This window comes from Marmota marmota, unplaced genomic scaffold, assembly GCF_001458135.2.
Source record: "Marmota marmota marmota unplaced genomic scaffold, marMar, whole genome shotgun sequence".
Taxonomy (NCBI): Eukaryota; Metazoa; Chordata; class Mammalia; order Rodentia; family Sciuridae; genus Marmota; species Marmota marmota.
In genome coordinates, this window is record NW_026000240.1 from 13,754,748 (window position 1) to 13,779,411 (window position 24,664).

General features: G+C 39.1%; 2 protein-coding genes across 3 annotated transcripts in view; both read right to left on the reverse strand.

Moving 5' to 3' along the window:
- Window positions 1–3,882: 3,882 nt before the first annotated feature.
- Veph1 (ventricular zone expressed PH domain containing 1) overlaps window positions 3,883–24,664 on the reverse strand; it is a 256,719-nt gene continuing 235,937 nt past the window's right edge. Inside the window, exon 14 of one of the 2 annotated variants that reach the window (XM_048794148.1) lies at window positions 3,883–3,921. In XM_048794148.1, the coding sequence (XP_048650105.1) occupies window positions 3,898–3,921 (24 nt within the window). In that variant the 3' untranslated portion in view covers window positions 3,883–3,897. Of the gene's footprint in view, window positions 3,922–16,647; window positions 17,191–24,664 lie in introns of those variants that run through there. The other variant, XM_048794145.1, reaches the window with a different exon arrangement.
- LOC107143550 (high mobility group protein B2-like) lies at window positions 6,450–16,646 on the reverse strand. The gene is made up of 2 exons (XM_048794154.1): window positions 16,634–16,646; window positions 6,450–7,496 (listed from the first exon to the last, which is right to left on the reverse strand). The coding sequence occupies exon 2, from the start codon at window positions 7,475–7,477 to the stop codon at window positions 6,761–6,763; it is 717 nt and encodes a 238-aa protein (XP_048650111.1). The 5' UTR covers window positions 7,478–7,496; window positions 16,634–16,646; the 3' UTR covers window positions 6,450–6,760.

The window sequence follows — 24,664 nt, forward strand, 5'->3', positions numbered from 1 at the left end:
AAGCGCTCTATCACTGAGCCACAATCCCAGCCCCCTTATGTGTATTTTTAATAAGGCAAGTGTCTCAAGTTAATCAACAAAATTGAAAAATCCAGTACCTTGTCTGAGCATTTAATATCTAAATAATAAGCCGGGCTAAAAAAATAAGTCTATATGGTTTATTATTTGCTCTTTAAATGTAAAATGTAGTAACAAGTTCAGGTCAAATCACAGTAAATGACCTAAAGTCAAAAGGCTTAAATATGTCCATAGGCTTTTTTTTTCTTTTAAAGCCTAGAGGACAAACAATTTTCTTAAATAATAACATAGCATAAAGTCTAGATTTTCTGTCTCTGACAGACTTGACCTTGTATTGTTCCCTGATTTTGGTTCAGGATTCTTTCTGACCACAATGTGGAAAAATTGCAGACCCTTACTGCATCAGGATTCTGAATTTGCCTCCTAACTTAACAAAGAAAGAAGTGGAATATTTTGGGCCTGGTAATGTAATGATAGGGTTTGAAGGAGTTATCAAAACTAAGTTAAGCACTCCTGTAGAATATGCAAAATCCAGGAAGCTAAAATTTCTCTTTGGAAAGGAAAGATGACCAAAGTACCCAATAAGGTGCTTAGTGATTCATCCTGACCTTCAAAATGCATTTCACTCGTCCTCTAAATTAATGTGCATGTGGATTTAAAAACATTAAACAGAGTCTGAATATAGCTCCGAGGATTCAACAATAGGGAAGAGAATCAAATAAAGGAATCAAAAGAAACAAACTGAAGGAAACTGTGAGCAGGGATGAAAAGAGCAGGGTCTCTGGAAGCAGTCAAGAACAAAGATGAGTGAGTGACCATGAGTGAGACCCCACTTGGGTTCTGAGAAGGCAGAAAAGCAAGGCAGGGATGTGTCAGTAGGGAGAGGGCTTTGCCGAAGGGCAAGAACAACACTCTGCTTTCAGAAGCAAACAACTCTGAGACTTCAAAGAAAACCTTTTATTCCCCCTGCCTTTTAATTTATTTTTTGCTTAAATCTTTAAGATCTTGGGATAGAACTGTGTCTGATAACAGTTTAGTGGACTAGAGGAACCATTGCCTCTTGCTCAGAATGTTAAGGCAGCCATTTACAAAGTCCCTCCTAAGTCACTGTCTTCCTCCCATGCCTGCTCCCACAAGGGGCTTTTTCCCAACAGACCCCATTCTGAAGCTGTATTTGAACAACAACAACAACAAAAGCACTTGCCTGAAGGAACAGATTTCTTTTAAATGTACAGAGCTTAAGAACTGTAAATAGGGACCTTCTCCAAGCATTAAGGAAGATTAGGAGAAGGGAAAGCCTGCCTTTTGAGGTCTAGCTGTGTTCAATTCAGAAATATAAAGCTTTAGGGGCCCATCTGACAGCTGTCAATACAGTTTAGATTAGGAAAGGGGTGGCTAGGGATTCAGAACACTGACTAGTCATTTTGAACTCAGAAGTCCAGAGAGTTTCTGAGGCTTTAAGTAGATTATATTGTGCATTATCTCAAATTCTTGTACATATGGAACCCAAGCATCTATCTGTGAAGTGTGTGGTTCTCAATGATGTTAAGAATCTACCTGTGGTCATCTGCATTTTTGTTCCAAGTTCTTCACTTCATCCAATAATAAATGATATATTCTTGTCTTTGGCCATGAGAATTTGAAGTGCTTCCTGCTGTGGAAAGGTTGTATCTTTGCACTTTTATGCTGGGCTTAGCTGTGACCTCCTTTGGCCAGTGGAATGGGGGCAGAGGTGACAATTACTCTGAGCTGAGTCTTTAGAGACAGTCCGTGTTTCTGTGCTCACCTCTCATGCTGCTTCATCACCATGGGGAAAAAACTCGCCTTTTGGTAGCTGCAGATGCTTCAGCCTGGACCTAGAAAGGACACCTGTACCCAAATTAAGTTCAAGTTTTGCCTTGTCTCAAGTCTAGCCACCTTACAGAGCCAATTGGAGCTATGTAAATGTTTGCCATGTAAACTACTCTGCTTCATAGGCTTGCGTTCAAAATCGAATGACATCAGAAGTGACATCATCATCTTTACATGTTCTAAATGTTCTTTCAAGGTAAATGGACTCAGAACTTCTAAATATAAAAATACAATCAAGTTCTAGATTATGGTTAGTATCACTTAAAAAAAATCTCTTCTCACTTTCTTACTGTGATGGATATATGAGCCATTACTGAACTTCCAAATAAAAAAAAATCAAATCATTTTGTATACAAAAAGTAGGTTATTATAAAACCATTATATAGGAAAGCCCAACCCCACACAACCTCCGCAGCCTGCTTCTTCCCCAGCACTCCCATCTTGGTAATGGTAACACTCTGAAGCCAGTAGCTCAGGCTAAAACGTGAGTGTCCTCCTGATACTTCCCTTTCCTTACTCTCTGTTTGAAACAGCAAAACTCTTAGGCTCCATCTTCAAATATCTGAAATGTGACCACTTCTCACTTTCTCCCCTCACCACTTCCCATGCTTCCTTTTGGGTTCTGCCATGGTTGGCAGGGACAGGAATAGAAAGGGTGGGGCATTTCTTCTCCACTCCCTCTTTGATTCAGACCTGTATCTCTAGCAGCAGCTGCATCCCCACAACTCCAGAGCCCTCTCCTCCATGGTCCCATGGAGGGATAGGGCTGAGGGTCTGCTAAGTTGCTGAGGCTGGCCTTGAACTTGCCATTCTTCTGCCTTAGCCTCCCAAGTCAATGGGATTACAGGTGTGTGCCTGCCACTGCACCCAGCAGCATGGTTTTTCTTAAAAAAAAATAATATATCTTTAAAAAAATCTGGGTATACAAATATAACATTTAAGTAATATAAAGAAAGGCCTGGAAGCATATGTATCTGTATCTTGACAGGGGCTGCTTCCTGGGAAGGCAATGATCAGACTTGGCTTTCTGTTTCATTTGTGTTGTGTGGTTGAGTTTGTAGAAGCGCAGAAGACCACTAGAAGCCCATATGAATTTTTTTGGGGAAAATCAGAAAATTTCAACAAACAAATTGGAAGTTAATTTTCACAGATATTTTGTTACTTGAGGAAGTAGTTGAATCTGGATGCTGCAAGATCAGAGGGAAGGACTAACTCAATAAAATTATCTCTTAAACTAGAGATACTCTGATTGCTCCTGAATTTACTGGTGTTATGGAAGTTCTGTTTACCACACTGGTACCAAAGAAAGCTGATTTTAATTTAGATTAGCTCAGAATTAAACTTTCCTGCTGTTAAAAGATCTGAGTTTGTAAGAATGTGAGGATCATTCTTTATAGATAAAAAATTAGATTTATGTGAAAAAAAATTAAAATTCTTCCAAGTTATATCCCTCAGTTTTTAGTACTTTATTTTAGGGAACAAATGACCTATTTACCTGCTGAACTCAATTCTTCTTAGTTCCTATTTTGAATTCTGACTCTAAAAAATGTTATTTCATAAAAAATACTCTTACTTTGGATACATTTTATGCAGCATTTAAATTTTTTTTAATTTAAAACATCATTTTGTATCTTATGTTTATTTGCTTTGGCAGCCTTTAATCCTAACATACATGTTTGAATAATTTTTGTAATAACTCAGTGGTTTCTTGTGTAAATTCCAAGACAAGTCTAATAGTTTGTCATTGCAGTCTGAGTCAGTTTTTTTTTTTTCTTCCTGAGCAAATAAATATCAGAAGGTCTTTAGGACTAACTATGCGCTTAAATATTTAGAAATTCCCGCAAAGTTAATGAAATGGTATTTGTAGAAATTGTCCCCTTAGTGTCCTAAATAAACCCAGCCTTCAGGAATGTCCTTGGCTTTGTCAGGATTGAAGGAACATGAAGGTTATTGGGAAATTCTTATGGGATTTTAAAAAGGAACAAGAACACTTACTTATACACAGAAGAAAGGAGCTCAGTACTTTTGTCAGAAGCAAGTTTTCTCTTGAAACTGGAAAATAAAAAGCATATTTCAGAGACTTTGTCAACTCTGGTTAATTTTGCTCCTTTTGTTTACTTATTTCCTTGCTAAGTTTTGACTGTTGGGCCTTTGGCGTAAGGCCTGAGAGCACTGAGCTTCATTGGCCTGGATTTGCCAAGCGGAGAGGGAAAACTGCTTGAACTTTTTATATTTCTGTGTCCCTGGGATGAAGAGGATTATTCCACTTACTCTTTTTAAAACTACAGAGGTATTAATCATTAACAAGATATAAATAAACAGAGTTTACAACTTAAAAAAAAAAAAAGAAAGTATGAGGTTTTAGGGCTGAGATGGTAGTGTTGTAGGGACAAACGAGGCAAGGCACCGAAGATAGCAGGAAACAGTTTTATTTGGCTGCAGCCAGGTTCAGAGGGCACAGCTTTTGCTGAAAACAATTAATCTCCTGAACCCTGAGTTCAGGGAGTTTCAGAGTTTTATACCCAGCATGTAAGGGGAGGGGCTCAGAAGTTCACAGTCTGCAGAAATTCACATAAAAGCAGCTTTTCTTTCACTGTTCTGGTCAAGTTAACTCTTCAAGGACAACACCTGAGAAGGGGAGAGCTTCTTCTCCCCTTTTTTTCCTCCCCCTGCCAGATGTTACCATGGAGCCCATTTGTAACTTATCTTAAAAATGTAGACATCTCTGTGAAGCCCAGCTCAAGGCCAGAGGCCTTGTTTGCACATTTCTTCAAAGTACTATACTGGATACGTTTGCAAAAAACTAGTAAGGGGGTGTCCAGCACCTGGAGAGCTGGTATCTGCTCGACCAGTTGCCAAGTAAATAGGGCGACATGAAAATAGGAAGTTTATCTACAATGGACTCTTTTGCAGAGACTCTTTTGCCAACAGTCCTAAAATCAGCCATGGTGAAGAGGGCTTTTCTGTGGAGAAAGGGGGTGCCACTTCAGTAGGTCAGTGGTGGAATGCTTGCCTAACATGTATGAGGCACTAGGTTTGATCCTTAGCACCGCATAAAAATAAATAAAGGTATTATGTCCATCTACAACTAGAAATATTTTTAAAAAAGAAAGTGTGAGTTTTTATATGAAAAATAATAATCTTCCCAACTACAGAGAGCAGCTGGAGAAGATGAGTTGGACTAAGGGGATGGGGTGCCCTGTAGCTTCCATGAGGCTCTGCTAGGCTCCTGGGGAGCTTCTGCCACTCAGGCCAGCTCTGCCAGCTCCCCTACTTGTGGCTTTGAGACTCCGCCCTTCCTCTGCACTCTCTGTTCCTCCTCTAGTCTCTCAGTTGGCTCGGCTTTCTCCACCCAGCCTTGAATGCAGGGATCCAAAGCTGCACTTTTCTCCTCCCTTTTTCCTTGGATTACCCATGTGCTTGAGTTGTCGCTTCAGTCTGAAGGTTCCAACTGTATTTCCGGATATAGCTGGAAATCTGTACCCAGATGGGCCCGTGTATCCCACCCCATTACCTCCAGAATTTAGATTGTCTTCTAGTCACCAAAATACCTCCATTTCCAGATTATTCCTTATGTTGGTTAACAATATTGTAAAAGTTATTGGAATCAAAATGGACTTGCTTGTGTCAACCCTAAGAACACAGTAAATAAATAAAGCCAGGAGTTTATGAAGTTCATACATGATTGCCTGGTAACTACTTCAAAAGACTCTGCCAAGCCACAACCTTGCACAAAAGTCACCACAAATTACACAAACAATACTTCTGCAAGGATATCTGCCCAGCAACTGACTATCCAGCCTTGGAATGAGGCCATCCTTGTTGATCCTGGAAGCCGAGGATAATTGTTTCGATGAGTAAACCTCCATCTCATCTTTAAAAGCTTCCCCTTACTTCTACCCCCTTCAATGTGCTTATGGTTTCCTCTGGCTTGAGTTTTTCCATTCCAGTAAGTATTCTGCTCATTCCAAGTAAATATCATTATTCTCCGGAGACTCTCTATGATTGTTATTTAGGTTGTCAACATCATCGTCCCATAGTTGATGAACCTAGAAACCTTTTCATTTCCTTTACTTCCTACATCTGATCACTGTCTGTGTCTAGTGAATGCTACCTAAATAAACTCCACCTCCTTCATGCCCCTCACCCCCCCCATAGGTGGCTGCATTCCATTCATGCTCTTTTTACCACATTCCTGGATCCTCACTCTCTTCTCCATCCTGTCTTCTGCTCTTGTTCTGACTTCATCACCTGTTGCCACAACCAGCTGACAACTGGCCCCTTTGCCTCCTTCTCTTCCTTTCATCCTGCACATGGCTGACACAGTTGTTTTTCTAAAGCAATTTTTTTTTTTTTGGTACTGGGAATTGAATCCAGGGGCACTTTACCACTAAGCTACCCCTCCAGCCCTATCTTGCATTTTATTTAGAGACAGGTCTCACTGAGTTGCTTAGTGCCTTGCTATTGCTGAGCCTGGCTTTGAACTCACAATCTTCCTATATCAGCCTCCCAAGCTGCTGGGATTACAGGTGTGCGCCATCACACCCAGCACCAATTATCTTTTGATTTTGTTCATCATTTTTAAAAAAAATAATATACATAATTTTATTACAAATTAAAAAAAAACACCAAAATGCAACATCCTAAAAAACCCAAAATTTACTAATTCCTACCAGTTTGCTGTGCTACCATACACAAGAAATTAAAGAAACCATAAATATTTAGGAACATTCAATATCAGAAGCTTTAAAATCTAACTGTATGTAGTAGCCCTTCAAAAAGCTACAATCTGCATTTTTAAAAAAGTATTTTCCTCTACAAAGAATCTTAGCAACTATACAAAAATCTGTACAGTTTTTATACTGAAGCTAATGTTGAGCTGCACTTGAATTCACATTCTTAGCAAAACAGTTGCCTGAGCACACACACACATTCCACACTCATCATTACAGGACAGCCACTTATTCTTCATCCTCCTCCTCTTCCTCATCATCTTCATCTTCTTCCTATTCTTCCTCTTCCTCTTCTTCCTCTTCCTCTTTATCTTCTGGTTCACTCTTCTTCTTTGAGCCTGTTGGCCTACCAGGGCCTTCTTTCCTGCTTCACTTTTTCCCCTAGCATGGTATGCAGCAATATCCTTCTCATATTTCTCCTTTAGCTTAGCTGCTTTCTGTTCATATGGCTGTTTATCTTTGGCTGACTGATCAGACCACATTTCACCCAATTTTTTTGCAGTATCCCCAATGGACAGGCCTGGGTGTTCACTTTTGATCTTTGGGCGATGTTCAGAGCAAAACAGGAAGAAGGCAGATGGTAGTCTCTTAGGAGCGTTGGGATCTTTTTTCTTTCCTTTCTTATCACCTTTGGGAGGAACGTAATTTTTTATCTCCCTATCATAGCGAACTTTGTCACTTTTTGCCATATCTTCAAACTTCGACTTCTCCTTTGCAGACATGGTCTTCCATCTCTCTGAGCACTTCTTGGAGAATTCGGCGAAGTTGACGGAAGAGTCCGGGTGTTTCTTCTTGTGCTCTTTGCGGCAGGTCTGCACGAAGAAGGCGTACGAGGACATTTTGCCCCTCGGCTTGTTGGGGTCTCCTTTACCCATGGTGGCAGCCGCCGTCTACCTAATGGGAGCTTTTCCCCAGAGTCCCGCAGTGCGGTTGGATCAGACAGAGAAGCTTCCTCCCCTGGGCTCCGGCGTGAACTGGTTTGTTGTTCATCATTATTGTGATTTTTTTTATTGTACAGAAATTTTACTTTTTTTTTTTTGCAGTGCTGGGGATTGAGAAATTCTACTTTTTTAGTTAAATTTGTTAACTTTATATGCTCCTAAGTTTTGTGTCATTCTTCAAAAATATTTTCTAAGATATAAGTAAATACACTCAGTTTTCTTCAAGCATCATCATAATTTATTTTTTAGAGTTTAAATTTTTTATTTGTATAAAATTTACTTCAATATAGGTAGTAGGGTGAAGGAAATTATCTTAATTTTTTCCCCAAATGGTTACTAGTTATGCTAGTTTCACTTATTGAATACTCTTTTCCTCATTGACAGAAACATATAACTTTTGTACTAAATTATGGTGTATTGACAGGAATTTTTCTAAATTCTGATTAATTCAGCTAGAGAAAATTTATGGTATCCCAATCCCTAGTCTGAGGGATGCAGTTAATCCTAGCTTGGACCAAGACCTGTTAACAGATATGAATTTCAGTATGAAAATTCAAGTGAGCAAAGATGTAACTTTATTTCCTTGCAACTGAACAATCTGATCTAGTTGACCTTTTGAGCACCTGTATCTATTCTGAGACAGAGTAGTCAACTCAGTCAATTCAAGGAATCTAGTTGATCTAAGCTCTGGGGACTAGAACAAGTAGCTTCTCTCACCCAAAATTTGGTGAAGGGAACCAACTGGTTGATAGCCAACCTCTGTCTTCTGCTGGTACCTACAAGGTGTAATTCAATCTGTTTGGTCCCTATCATTGTGCAGTGGCTTGTGTAGATATCCTGCCATGGGCCTTAATTTTCTAGTTCTGAGCACTTATGCCTGGGTTTCCAGGACCTCTCTTAGCTCATCTAAACCCTCAGCAGAGGAAGGCTTGGGAGACACTGGCTCCTTTCCCTGCACTGGCCTGAGAGCTCTGGGTCTCTGAGAAGCTGTACACTGGTTCATCCACCTGGGCACCTCTTAGGCCATGTCACTTTTCAATACTAGCTGAATGTTGGACATGGGCTTCTTTAAGACTTTCCATGTCTCCGTGCTACACCTTGGAAGAAGGCAGAACTTTCCTATGCTCTCAGCTTTCCCTAAAATCCATCTGTGATCTCTCTTAGAGGTTCACTCCAACACACAGATTTGGACGCTGTTATGGAGGCCCCTTTGTCAAGAATTAATTTTAGTCACCCCATTTTTTAAAATTTGTTGACAGCAATACTATTTATATCTATTTATGAGGTGCAATGTGATGTTTTGATTCATGTATAATTACTTATTTTCTTGCTGTCTTTTATGACATATCTTCTTTCCTCCAATCTCTGAGATTCCTCTGGTCTCAAGGAGGTGGCAATGGTTAGGTTGGAGGGGGTAAATGGCTCATGTGTCACCTGAAATCTTCCATGCTTTGGCTATAGTATAAATTTTTGTTCAGATCTTTGGATCTTGATATTTAAGCTGAACTTTGGAGTCAAAGCAATCATTTTTTTTCTCTCAAAAGCTTTATTCACAAATAAAAACATTTTTTTTTGCTTTTAATATGATTATTTCTGTTATGAATGTTATGAGTCAACTTTGGAGCTCAGGGTCAGGAACCTAATTCTTGTTCTTATTGCATCAGGAAGAATAATAGGCATGAAGAAGCCCTGGTGAAGGATGCCTGGGAGAAAGCTTTGCCAATATCTAAAAAATTTGCCCATAACCTGATGGTACCCACACTCCTGGCACCATCCCTGTACCCATTCCCATGGTCTAGGCATCCTGTCCAACTAGATGCTCTCTGGTCCTCACAGTTCCTTTCCTGTGCTCCTGCTAAGTCCTTACTATCTTAAAAATTCTTTTTTTAATTGCAAATTGATGAATTATAGTTGTATATATTTATAGAGTACAAAGTGATTATGATTTATGAGTACAATGTAGAATAATTAAATCAAGAAAATTAACATATCCATCAAACACTTATTATTTTTGTGGGGATAACAATTGAGATTTACTCCTTTCACGATTTTGAAATGTACAGCACACTATTATTAACTGTGTTCATCATGTTGTGTAATTGACCCAATAACCCAATAATGTTCTCCTCTTGTCTAACTGAGGCTTTGTACACTTTGACCATTATCTCCTTATTTCCCCCATTCCCCAGCTTCTGCTAATCAACATTCTGTTCTCGCTTCTATGGTTTGATTGATTTAGATTCCTTCTGTGCCTTGTTTATTTCACTCAGCATAATATTCTTTAGTTCCATCCATGTTGTTGCAAATGATAGAATTTCCTTCTCTTTAAAGGCTGACTAGCATCATGTGTATCTATACCACATTTTCTATGTTCATTCATCCATTGATGACCATTTGATTTGATTCTAAAGCTTGGTTATTGTGAATAGTGTTGCAATAAACATGGAGTGCAGATGTTCCTTCTACATTGTATTAGTCAGGGTTCACTAGAGACACAGAACCAATAGGACTTATGATTATAAAAGGACATTAAAACAAAAAAAAAATTTTAAAGGATATTTATTAGATTGGCATATAGAATTAGAAACTGGATAGTTCCAGAATGGTTGTTGGCAGACTGAGGAGCTGGAGGAACCAATCGCAGCTATTATCTAAGAAGTCTAAGAAGTTGGAACCTCAGAACAAGAGGCATCAATGATGCAGCCCCAGTCTTGGACTGGAGGCCTGGGAACTTGCTAGTCAGGATATGCTTTGGAAGAGTGAAGAGCTGGAGTTTGATGTCCTTAACTAGTTTCAGCAGCAATCTAAGCACCTGCTTAAGAGAAAACAGTGCCTGCATCCATGTTGCTTCCTCCTTCCTTTGCTCTCTTCCCTCAGGGCCCAGCGTACATTCATTGTGGGTCTAATTCCCAGTTTGCTGTCCCAAATGGCAGTAACCGCTGGAAACACTCTCATTGACCTACCTCCAAATCTCTTAATCTAATCAAGTTGACAATCCACATTACTATTACAAACATACTGATTTTAAATATTTTGGATAAATACACAAAAGTTGGATTGCTGGATGACATGTTAATTCCATTTTTCATTTTTCAAGGAATTTCCCTGCAGTTTTCGACAGTGACTATACTATTTCATTTTCCTACCAACAGTGTAGAAGGGGTCCTTTTTCTCTGTAATGCTGTCTTTTGAACTGGGGTCCTGCAAGTTTCCCTCACTTGCAACTCTCCTAAGGAACCAGAGCATCAGAATCCACCATTTTTAAGTGGGGCTACCATTTTGCTGTAGAACTATCTACCTTCCAAGATTTTCCTTCTCTTTCATCTGGGACCCTCCCGATGTGGTCCTCCACTTGCTTCCTGTTGTAGCCGTTGGTGCTTCCCAGATAATCACCCCACATCATCCATCCACTCTGCCTGACAGGAGGGCAGACTGACTATTCCTGTGTGTGAGGCAAGGGCGTATGGTGGGTGGGTGAGAGCATGAGGCAGTATGTGAGGAAGGCACCAAAGAGAGCCACTACAAGAAAGACTGCAAGTCAGAAGGTAGAATGCCAAGAAGAAAGCATCATAACCTTGCCCAGTTAAGTACAGACTAGGTTCAAACACCTAGTCTGTGACTTATTATGAATTATTGCTTCAAAGTATTTTGGAGAGAAATGATTTCTCCCAGATTAAGACCTTCCTTGTGCAAGGATCTAAGCCTCACTCTTTATCCACAGATCCAGAATGAGGTGGGAGGAAATAAGTTTACAAAAAAATTATCATTTAAAAAAACCACCCTCATAGCGGAAATTTAATAGATAAACCTCACTGACATGAACTCACAAAATTATAAACTCATAAGGAAAAAAATCTATGAAGAATAAGAGTCACGCAAACCAAAAGCAATGTGTTTAAAGCCTCCCAAAATTCAGAAAGTAAAAATATTGAGCACAAGGTTTTTCATTTTAAATAATTAGAGTAGTAAACATGCACAAAAGAAAGAAGAACGATTCTATTAAAAATACCTAAATGATTAAGAGGAAAAAGAAAGAAACCAAATAGGAATCTTAGAAATGAAAATATAACCATTGAAATGAAAAACTTGGTGTATGAGATAAATTCAGACACAATTGGAGAGAGAATGAGTTAATTGAAAGAACTAAGCAGTTGTGTAGAGGGTTATACAAAGAGATGAAAAAATCAAGGGCAGACAAAACACATGGAAGGTAAGATGTATTGGTCAAATATACATTTGGGGGGTGTTTCATTCCATTCCTAGGTATTTTACCCCAAACAAATAAAACCATATATTACAAAAAAGTTGCATCAGAATATTCACAGTGGCCATATTCATGATAGTCAAAAGCTAGAAACAACTCACATGTCTATCTGCTGGGGAGCAAATAAACCTTGGTATAGTCTTACAATGGAAATTGTACTCAGCAACAACCAGAAGAAAACTACTAATATATATAACTGCAAAGATAAATCTTAAAAGTTTCTTGCAAGGAGAGAAAGAAGTGAGACACAAAGGAATACATGTCTTATGTTCCTATTTATGTTATGTAACAGGATAGGCCAATCTAATCTAGAATGGTTGTTTCTGGGCAGGGGCACAAGAAACTTCTGGGATGATAGTAATATTCTATATCCTGCTTTGGGTTTTGATAACATGGGTTTATACAATTGTTATAATTCATGATTTGAACATGTGTGATATGTAAATTTTATTGCAGGTAAATTATACCACTCCCCAAATCAATAATTAAAAAGTGAAAAAAGGGGCAAAATCAACCAAGCGTACTTGCATGGAAAATCTAAAGTGCCAAAAACTAATGCAAGAAGACAGCTACTTATTAGAGAAATGTGTAAAAATTTTAATGGGAATTTCAAGGAAGAGAAAATTTGTAAGGGCAATAAATGCATGGAAAGTACATGATCTCATGCATAATAAATACATAATCAGAGGAACACAAACTAAAATACCACCACTTTGACACCTCTTGAATATAAAAAAAATTTAAGTCTGAAAAATTCCAAAATGCTGATGAGGATTTGAACAACAGGCATTTTCATATACTGCAAAGGAGAGTTTAGAGAGATACAATCATTTTAGATAATAATTTGGAAATATTTAGTAAAGACAAGTTATAGCTTAGCAATTTCACTCTTGGACATAGTCTAGGTCAGCAGTTCTTAAACATTTGGTATCAGAATACTTTTAAACTTTATTAGGAATAACAAAGAGATGAGGGGTGTTATCTATTGATATTTACCATATTAGAAAACAAAATTGAGAAATTAAAAATACAAGATATTGTCATTTAAAGATCAATAAAAGATCCATGTTAATATAAATAACACATTTCACAAAAGTCAGATTTTCCAAAACAAAATTTTAGTGAGGGGGTTGGGGGATATAGCTCAGTTGGTAAAGTGCTTGCCTCACAAGCACAGGGCCCTGGGTTCAATCCCCAGCACCACACACACACACACAAAATTTTAGTGAGAAGAGTGGTATTATTTTGTGTTTTTGTAAATATGTTTGGCTTCATAGAAGCCAGCAGGATTAAGTTTCTGCATTATCTATTTTAGTATGTTGTTTTGATTGAAGTAGAAGAATGCAGAGTCCCATAGCTACAAAATTTGAAAAAGGAGTGTTTAATAACCTTTCTCAGATAACTATGGATATTCTTCCTTGATGCTGTTCCCAAAACTTACAAGTGGTAGTTTCTTAAAGGTTAGTTTGAAGCCATATCAATGAACTTTTGTATTCTGTCAAATTAAAATCTGTAGTTTATTTTGCAACTTTAACAGACTTTTTACCCATGAATAATTTTGTAATATTTTTTGCACTAGTCATTTGGAAAATGTTGGTTTACTGAGTTATACGTATTTTCAAAATGTCAATATATTTATATTATGTAATACAAAAAAATTACCATCAATCTCATCAGAGAAATCATAAAGCACTGAAGAACTGTAAAGCTCACAGTATTAATTTCAAGTTTTCAAAAATTCTAATTTTTCTCGAAAGCTCAAATTTTATCATCAACAACAAAACTGTCAGTTTTTTTTTTTTTGAACTGCAGGCTCACATCAATCATTTTTGGGAAAAAGAAATCTCTGCCAAATACCTAACAGCTTAATAATCACATTTTGCAGTCATTATTCAAGTAAAAATGATGTTCCATGAAACAAAGTGGTGGTTCATATTACATATGAAACAATTATAGAGGGGCTGTTTCTTAAGAAAACCATTGCACTTTGGCAAGTAACGGAAATACTTTGGGCTCACTTCCCACTTCAACATACAGAATATTAAATAGATCTATGTAACAGACAAAATTTAATAAAATTAATATTATTTGGAGATTTTTTAAGTCACCAGTCCATAGGGGTGATGAATGCAATGCTTACTAGCATACCTCAATGATATTCCCTTGATTCCTGCTAAAGTAATAGCAGTTTAACCTACTATTGCTTTTGTGACATCAGAGTAAATGTCAACATTGGGAAAAGTTAAACAGCATTTTTTTATTCTGAAATTGTTTTGGCCTCAGAGATTGCTGCAAAGGCTCTTGGGCCCACCAGAGGTCTGTAGAACACATTCCTTACCATATGCATGTCAGATAATATAACATGTCTAGGATATATAAAGAACTCAAAAAACTCAACACCAAAAAAACAAATAACCCAATCAATAAATGGACCAAGGAACTGAACAGACACTTCACAGAAGAAGAAATACGATCAATCAACAAATATATGAAAAAGTGTTCAACATCTCTAGCAATTAGAGAAATTCAAATCAAAACTGCACAAGATTTCATCTCACTCCTATCAGAATGGCAATCATCAAGAATACAGGAAACAGGGCAGGGGTTGTAGTTCAGTGGTAAAATGCTTCCCTTGCATGTGTGAGGCACTGGGTTCAATTCTCAGCACCACATAAAAATAAAATAAAGATATTGTGTGTTCATTTACAACTAATAATAATAATAATAAAAAGAACACAGGAAACAATGAATGTTGGCAAGGACATGGGGGAAAAGGTACACTCACACTGCTGGTGGGACTGCAGTTGGTGCAACCATTGTGGAAAGCAGTATGGAGATTCCTCAGAAAACTGGGAATGGAACCACCATTTGACCCAGCTATCCCACTCTTTGGCATATACCCAAAGGACTTAACATCAGCATAAGTAATGCAGCCACATCAATGTTTATAGCAGCTCAATTCACAATAGCTAAACTACGGAACCAACCTAGATGTCCCTCAATAGATGGTATATATACTCAATAGAATATTACTCAGCTTTAAAGAAGAGTGAAATTATGGCATTGGCCAATAAATGGATGGATTGGAAAATATCATGCTAAGTAAAATAAGCCAGTCCCACAAAACCAAAGGCCAAATGTTTTCTCTAATATGCAGATGCTAATTCACAATAAGGCAGGGGGAATAGAGAAGAATAGCATTATTTTAGGTAGAGGGAAGTGATGGGAGGGGAGGGGGGGCATGTGGGAATAGGAAAGATAGAAGAATAAAACAGATATTACTTTATGTACATATGTGACTACATGACCAATATGATTCTGCAACATGTACACTCAGAAAAATGAGAAATTATATCCCATCTATGTATATCAAAATGCATAAATGCATTCTACTGTCATGTATAACTAATTAAAACAAATGAAAAATTAATAAAAAAGATTGTCTCTGCTTTTAAAAAAGAATATGGAAATAAATGAATAGTATAAAAAAATTTGAGAATTGTTGGTTAAAGAAATATTTGAGGGCTGGGGATGTGGCTCAAGCGGTAGTGCGCTCGCCTGACATGCGTGCGGCCCAAGTTCGATCCTCAGCACCACATACAAACAAAGATGTTGTGTCCGCCGAAAACTAAATAATAAATATTAAAATTCTCTCTCTCTCTCTCTTAAAAAAAAAGGAAATATTTGACTTTGCAGACCAAAACTAGTGTTTTCTTTTTTTTCCATTTCAGATAAAACTTTATTTTTAATTAAATAGGAAAAAGCATTCAACAAGCTTTCAAAAATTCTCTGAGAAGCTCTTTCATTAGAAAAAGCATGCACTAATGTTTCCATATCTCAAGAACAAGTATGCTTTTCAAATACTACTTTGCATTCCTCCTTAGGATAGTTCATGGGGCATTATAACTAACTTCAATGAGATTTGTGCTAATAATTTCAGCACACCTGAAACTACAACTAAAAGTCCCCTGAAATATATATTTTTAAAAATATTTATTTAGTTGTAAATGAACACACAGTATCTTTATTTATTTTTATGTAGTGCTGAGGATTGAACCCAGTGCCTCACGCATGCAAGACAAGTACTTCACCATTGAGCTACAGCCTCAACCCCTCTGTGAAATATTTTAAGTTCTTGGAAAGATATTTGTATTATCTTCGCCTGATATCTTAGTCTGGACTGCTATAACAAAAGTATCATAGGTTGGGTCACTTAAACCACAGACATGTTTTTCTCACTGTTCTGTGGCCTGGGGAAGTCTGAGATCAGGTGCCAGCAGAGTAGAACTAATGTTTTCACAGCAACATTTCTGTCATTGCACAGGTCAGAAACAACTGTCCTCCAGAAAGTGGATAAAAAATGTAATGGTATGCAATTGAATGAGAATGCTCACTGAACATTAACTAGAGAGAAATACATTAGGGTGCTGTGGAGGAAGCGGGAGGCCGCAGGCCAGGCATGCACAAGGGCTGTGCATGGGCCTTGGAAGCGGTTGAAGTTCGCAGGCCCTTGAGGGTGTGCATTAGGAGCTGGTCTGCTACTAGGACAAACTCAAAGTGGAAGCACCAGTGTTGTATTCCCCGTGCACGATGCCCGGCTCTGGCAGGTTCCAATGGCCCACAGGCCCGTCTATGCTGCTGCCCTGCGAGGGCTGCACTGTGGAGATGTGGATTATATGGAGGTCACACAGCTGTGGGGCCCGGGGACTTGAAAGCTGCAGGAGCCAAGGATGGGAGGAGCAGAGACTGCAAGGTGGAGCTCGCTGGACCTCACACACGTGGACCCTGCACCCAGGCCTCCTTCCTAGAACGCACCGAGGCAGGACCTGGCTGGGAGGACAGTGGAGAGAGAACTGGAGGGACTGGAGGTCGATGGGTCAAGGTTGGTGTGGCTGCAGTAGCACCTGCAAGCAGATCCTGGAACGCGGACCTCTTTGCCATTGGGTGTCTAGTCCGGGCCTTCTGACAGGCGGTCAGCGTCAGTACTTATCTGCTCAAAGAATGAATACTTGGGCCAGGATTCCCCCCATGCAGTTACATGTTCTTTTCAACTGTAACACACACATCAGCTTAGTTAAACATACTTATTTTACTTACTTAAACATACACAAAATGTCAAGATGATATTTATGAGATAGGAATAAAGATTCATGCATTTTGGACCATTCATGTAGATTTTAGAAATGTATCATAAACATGCCTACAAATGCATTGGAATAATACTTAACAATTTCAAAATAGTAATTACCTGTGTGAGGTCAGGAAGCAGTTATCTTTGGGGAGCAGATACACAGAGATCTTCAATTGCACTTGTAAAGTTTTCTTCACCCCCTTAATTTGTGAATTATAATCATACACAACAGTGGGATTCATTGTTACATACCTGTACAAGCACACAATATAATGGTGTAATTTGGTCAAGTTCCCCAGTGTTTTTCCTTTCCCTCCCCTCCTCCTTCCCCCTGGTCCTCTCCCTCAGACTGGTCTCCCTTCTATTTTCATGAGATCCCTGTGCTCCTCATCTTTATCTTTTTTTTTCCCTGTCTAACTTCCATATGTGGAAGAAAACATCATCCTTGACTTTGAGTCAGGCTTATTTTACTTAGCATGGTGTTCTCCAGTTCCATTCATTCACCAGCAAATGACATAATTTTGTTATTTTTTTTATGGCCGAGTAAAACTCCATTGTGTATAAATATCACATTTTTAAAAGTTAACTTATCTGTTGACTGACACTGGGCTGGTTCCATTACTTGTCTTGTGTGAATTGTGATGCCATAAACAGGGGTGTGCATGAATTGCTATAGCACACTGACTTCAGTGCTTTAGGATAAATACTACTGAGTGGGACAGCCGGGTCATATGATGATTCCATTCCTAGTCTTGAGGAACCTCCATACTGATTTCTGTACTTGTATTAATTTACAATCTGAACAGCAGTATAAAAGTTTTCCTTTCTCTCCACATTCTCTCAAGCATTTATTTAAAGAAATTTTTGTAGTTGTAGATGGACAGAATGCCTTTATTTTATTTGTTTATTTTTATGTGGTGCTAAGGATCGAACCTAGTGCCTCATGCATGCTAGACAAGCACTCTACCACTGAGCTACAGCCCCAGCCTTTTTAAAAAAAATTTTAATATTTATTTTTTTAGTTATAGATGGACACAATGTCTTTATTTTACTTTATGTGGTGCTGAGGATGGAACCAGGTGCCTTGTACATGCCAGACAAGTGCTCTACCTCTGAGCCACAACCCCAGCCCTTGAGCATTTATTATTGTTTGTATTCTTGATGGCTGCCATTCTAACTCGAGTGAGATGAAATCTCAGGGTAGGTTTTTTTTTTTTTTTAAATAAATAGTCTTTTTTTTTTAAAAGAGAGAGAGAGAGAGAGAGAGAGAATTTTAATATTTATTTTTTTAGTTTTCGGTGGACATAGCATTTTTGTTTGTATGTGGTGCTGAGGATCGAACCCGGGCCGCACGCTTGCCAGGTGAGTGCGCTACCGCCTGAGCCACATCCCCAGCCCTCAGAGTAGGTTTGATTTGCATTTCTCTAATTGCTAATGATGTTGAACATTTTTCCCCATATATTTTTGGCCATTTGCATTTGAGAAGTGTCTATTTAGTTCATTTGGCTATTAATTGGGTTATTTGTATTTTTGGTGTTGAGTTTTTTGGGTTCTTTGTATATTCTAGATATTAACCCTCTGTCAGAAAAGTAGCTAGCAAAGACCTTATTCTATTCTGTATGTTCTCTCTCCACATTCTTGTTTCCTCTGCAGTGCAGAAGCTTTTTAATTTGATGCCATCCCACTTCTTAACTCTTGGCATTATTTCCTGAGCTTTAGAAGTCCTGTTGAGAAAGTCACTGCCTGTGTCTGTATGTTGGAGAGTTGACCCCATGTTTCCTCTAGGATGTGCCTAGTTTCCTAAGTCTTTGATCCATTTTGAGTTGACCTTTGTGCAGGGTGATAGACAGGGTCTAGACTCATTCTTCCACATGTGGATGACCACTTTTCCCAGCACCATTTGTTAAAAAGGCTGTCTTTTTTCCAGTGTGTGTTTTTGGAAACTTTATCAAGGATTAGTTGACTGCATCTGTGTGAGTTTGTCTCTGGCTGTTTCTTTGGTCTGTGTGTGTCTGTTTTTATGCCAGTACCATGCAGGTTTTGTTTCTACAGCTCTGTAGTGTAATTTGAAGTCAGGTATTGATTGTGGTTCCTCCAGCATTGTTTCTTTTCTTTCTTCCTTTTTTTTTTTTTTGCTTAGAATTGCTTTGGCTATTCTAGGTCTTTTATCCTTTCAAATGAATTTTAGAACTGTTTTTTCTAGTTCTGTGAAGATTATCATTGGTATTTTGTTTTGTTTGCTAATGTTTTGGTCCTGGAGCTTGAACCCAGGGATGCTTTATCACTGAGGTACATCTCCAGTCCTTTTTATTTTTTGAGACTGAGTCTCACTAGGTTTCCCAGGCTGGCCTCAAACTTGTCATTCTTCTGCCTTAGTTTCTCAAGTTGCTGGGATTACAGGTGTGTACCACCATTCCCATATAGTTTCTAATAGTGCTTTATTAAGCTCTGGGGTGGTTATAAGGGATTCAGTGCATTCTTTTATACATTATAGCTTTTTCTGTCCTGAAGAATTTTATAGTAATAGCCTATCTTTTTTTTTTAAGAGAAAGAGAGAGAGAGAGAGAGAAAGAGAGAGAGAATTTTTTAATATTTATTTTTTAGTTTTTCGGTGGACACAACATCTCCATTTCACTTTTATGTGGTGCTGAGGGTCAACCCCAGCGCCCCGCGCATGCCAGGCGAGCACGCTACCGCTTGAGCCACATCCCCAGCCCATAATAGCCTATCTTAATCAGATTCTTTCAAATGTTTGTGAAATTAAGCACCCACATGGGCGATCTAGTAGTATTGAAACACTAATATGTCGGTAATAAGTCAGGGACTAATTTCACAGTTACAGTGTGATTTTCCTTAATAACACCAAAAACATTCTACTATATGGCTCTCTTTGTTTGCCTTAGATATAACGATGACCAAAACTCATTGTTCAGATGGTTTAAGATGACCTCTAAATCATCCATTTTCAGTTACAGGAAACATCTCAAATTTCCCTGTGTCCTTTCCCATTGGGGCTGCATGTCAAGCCATCTATGAGGTTTCTCCATGTTTTGGCATTCTCGGCCGACGGAACTCTGTGCGTATCTGCTATTTCAGTGCCTAAGGGCCGCCATGCCCTCTTGAACTTTGACATTGAAGTGTGTAAATCCTTTGCTCGTCTCCAGAGCCTCTGAACTTCCACACATCCCTCCCAGGCCTGTTCTTTCTAGTGGTTTAAGATGTAAAAGAGACTGGCTGGGCTTCAGCTTAGTTAGTGGTGGCAGAGCCTAAAACAAACATAATTTCCATAAGAACTTTGCCATTTTTTTGAGGGACAACTTCACATTTTTTTCAGGGAATTTTATTTACCAAACAGACATCTTTATGAAGCCTTGTTTTGCTTTTAGAAGCAGATATCCTAAATATGTAAATATTATATAAATAAATAATGGAGAATTCTGATTTGACTTGAATGAGCCTAGAGAAAGGATGTTTGAAATTTGAACAGTCTCTTCATCCCTCCAGTTTAAAATACATTCCTGACTTGGAACTTCCCAGATGCTGTCTGTCTGGGCCTCATAATTTTGAGTTGCTGCTCCAATTATTTTTATTTGTTCTATATACTAGTGTTATCCTCTGGTTTTCATTGAGGAATGCTATTTTTTTAAAGGATAATAATTGCTGGGCACGATAGTACACACCTGCAATCCCAGTGACATGGGAAACTGAGTCAGGAGGATTACAAGTTCCAGGCCAGTCTCACCAACTTAGTGAGGTCCTAAGCCACATTATTTATTTTTAACTTAAATAAAAAGTTAAAAGCTGGGGATATAGCTCAGTGGCAAGGCACCCCTGAGTTCAATCTCTAGTGCAAAACAAGGAAACAAGACCCCAAAATATAAAAAACCAAAAATGATCATTTATTAATTAATATGTTTTTAAAATTTTCTCATTATTCATTTTACCTGTTGATGTACCTTTTCCACCTCTCCTCTTCCTATCTATTAATTCAAACTATGCAGGAGGAATATACTGCTTCAGAAAGGGGATGTTGAAAGGAAATAGGAGGGAAGTAACTCTACATTGTAAGCATTTGCATTTCAGCAACATGCAACAGAGATAATACTTGGAGACAGTAGGGTTTTTAGAGGTTTAAAAAGAAGTAGGATCTCGCCCATGTCCTGCGCAGGTGATGGAATTTGGGGTTCCTCTGTGTGAAGTGGGCTGGCTGTGAAATAAAGCTAAGAAAAGAAGGCGGGAAAAAGCAAAAAAACCAAAAAAGCAAAGAACAAAACCCACACTTGGAAGTAATTTTGAAAAGCGGAGACAGGGTGGCTCTACGACCTTAGGGGTCCAACTTCCATGCTGGAAAGAGAGCCTGGGAGTCTGCATTTTATTTCTATGGGGGAACTTCAAAGGCTGTCTTCAGAATGTTCTTCACCAAATAAGGTAGGAGGTGAGCTGTCCAGTTCCCAGTGGGTCACACCCAATTCCGGGAGTTGTGGGAGCAGCCTTCCCAGCTGAGGGAACACTGAAGTCACATGCTTTGCATATTCCATTGGCATGACTGCAGTCAGGTGGCTCCTGCAGCTGAGACTATCACCCTGAAGGCAATGCCAGGTGGAGGCTGTCTCCATCAGCACTGGAGTACTGCATCCTCCATGGAAGGGGGTCTTGGTAATGCCTGCCTCAGTGCCCACCACGTTTGAACAAATTTAGCATATATTTTTCAAAATAATGATTAATTTTTGGAACAAGGGCATAAATTAAGTACATAATTCAAGGAGATGACCCTAGTTCTCATCTTTGCCCACTTCTTTATCTCATCTTTGATCCTGGTCTTTGCATATGTCATTTCTTTGACTAAGAGAGTGTGAAAGGAGAGGTCTAAAAGAGAAAAAAAATCCGTCTCTTCTTCAAGACCCAGCCCATTATTGCCTTTTCAGTGGAGGCTTTGCTGACTTCTCTGTCTCTGTAGTGCCACGCATCCCAGTGGTGTGATCGCTTTACATGTCTGCCTCCGTCACAGACCAGACTGCCTCTCACCGTGGACTTTCTCAATATTCTTTGTCAGAAATGGTGCTGTCACTGATCCACTGACACCAGAATTCTTGGGGTTGGTTCCAATCAGTCAGCGAGGCCTGTAATAATTATTGCTAAAACATCTCTCTAACCCCCCTTTACCCCCATTTCCAGTGCTGCAACGTCCTTCACACTCTCATTATCTCTCTTGCCTGGAATAATGTAATAGCATTCTTCTGTCTTTCTTAGTTTTTATTCTTGCATTCCCAACAACTTATTCTCCAGGCTGCAGCAGCTAGAGTAATCTTATAAAAATGCAGATCTAATCGTTCCATCCCTGTTTTAAACCTGCTAACCCTCAGGGCCTGCATAACTTACATAACTTGTCCACCTCTCAGCCTTCCCTCATCAGTCATTCTGGCTGTTTGAGTTCCTCTAATGTGCTCTGTGCCTTTTCTTCTCAGTGTCTTCGCACATTGTCTTCTCTTTCTGCCTTCAGTATTTAATTCCTGTTCATGTTTTAGTTCTCAGGCACTGCTTCTTCCTCCAGGAAGCTGACCCTGATTCCTAACGAGGTCAGACATCTTGCTTCACAACCTCGTTATCAGCTTCTTTGTAGAGTAGGTCACAAGGCAATTCTATACTAAATTAAGACTTCAATGTCTTTTTCTTCTATTAGAATATACATTTCATGGAGATTGATCACTTCAGCATTTCTAATACACAGCAGAAATCCTTTATGTATTAATTTACTTACTAAATAAAATATACTATGGTCTCTGTTTGGGTTGCTACAACAAAATATCTTAGGCTTTTTAACATAAAACAGTCATATATTTCTCACTGGAGGTTCAAAACTCCAAGATCAAAGTGCCCGTATATCTTCCTCATAGATGGCAACTTTCTGCTGTGTCTCTTGTGGCAGAAGGGGCCAGCAAGCTCCTGGATCTCTTTTATAAATGCATTCATCCTATCCATGAGGGTAAGCCCTCAGAATCAATCACCCAAAGGCCCTGCCTCTTTGTGCCTCCACATTAGGGTTTAGGTTTTAACATATTTGGCGGTGGGTGTAGGGTGGGAGGACACAAACATTCAGACTGTAGCATTCATTTGCTAAGTTTCTTAATGGCATGGACAATTTATTGATCATCCTTGAGTTCCAGTGACTGGCATATGCTGAATGCTCAGCTTGTTAAATGAATGCCTCGGTGAAGGGAGCAGAAGCCATGTGTGGCTGCAGGACAGAGAACCAGGTTGAAGGGAGAAATTATGGAAAGGCAGAGTTTTCTAGAAAACAAATATAAATGCTGAGTAACCCAATAAGAACCATATTTGAACCCTTCTGTGGAGTATTTCTGGGTTCTCTGATTGATTATGAGTAATTTCTATTATAAGTTAATAGTTTTTGTGTGTTTTCTGAATTTTCTATAATATTGTTTTTATAATCAAAAAACATTTTAAAAAGATGTGGACTGAGGATAAAATAATGGGCTCTCTGTCCCTAGAAGGACTTGAGTAGCTGGAAACAATACTTGCCATGAAGACAAGAGGGCGCCATCACAGGGGGAGGAGGTGGGACTCAGCAAGCTATGATTCTTCCAACTCCAACAGCCTGGCCTGTGTTGAGTGAATGGTAAGTTTCTTAGAAGAGCTTGGCCTAGTTCGCTCGGCTGCCTTGCATTCTGCCAGTGACTTCTTGCACTGGAGCCGGACTGTGGCAGCACTGGCGGTGGCAGAATCTGATTTGTATCCACCTGAGGTTGATGCAATGGTAGGATTTCAGGAGGCAACAATATGTAGTGGGGCCCAAAACTTGGAGGAATCCCTGCGAGGAGGCACACAAAGAACAGACACAGACACCCAAAGCACAAGCATATAGACAGGAAGAGTGGAGAGGAGAGGAGTGAAGTGGTGAAGAAGAAGTGTGGAAGTGAAGTGTCGGCCCCTCCCTGCCTGGGAGTTGATTAACTCAAAGAACATCTACCTCCCATTACCATGACTACATTCTGATTAGTATTTCTTTAACCCTGAGTGCTAGCTAACTGAGATAAGGTCCAGGTTAGAACAAACAGGGGCCCCCATTCTCCAGGGCATCACCATGGAGACCAGAGAGCGCCTGCAGAGTTGTCTTATTACCTCGGAGGGAGGAGCCTGTGCACCCCAGGTCTGGGCAGCAGAGTAAGCTTATGAAGGACAATGCTATGGCAGCCAGGGACCCTATGCTTTTGTGTAGGAGTTTCCCACTAGCTAGGTATCTCCTAGCAGCCAGGAATTCTGTGTCTGCACAGAAGCTTCCTAGTCACCAAGTATGTCACAATCACAAAGTTTGTAGACCCCAATACCAAACACAGAATTCCCACAGAAAATCATGAGATATTCCTCTATGAACTATCTGATTGAGTCCTGGTTAAAATACTCTTAAATCAGCTCTTTTTTAAAAATATTTTTTAGTTGTAGATGAACACAATATGTTTGTTTTATTTTTATGTGGCACCAGGGATTGAACCCAGTACCTCACGTGTGCTAGACAAGTGTTCTACCACTGAGCCACAACTCCAGCCCTCAAATCAGCTCTTAAGATGCACATACCCTCAGCATTATAATTTTCCAGGATAGAATTTTCCAAGCTGGTTTTTGCTAAATTAAAAAGATGGGACTCATTCTGATCTTTGGGTTTATGAGCTAGCTTGGCAAACAGAATCATTGTTTTTCTCTTGTGAGAGAA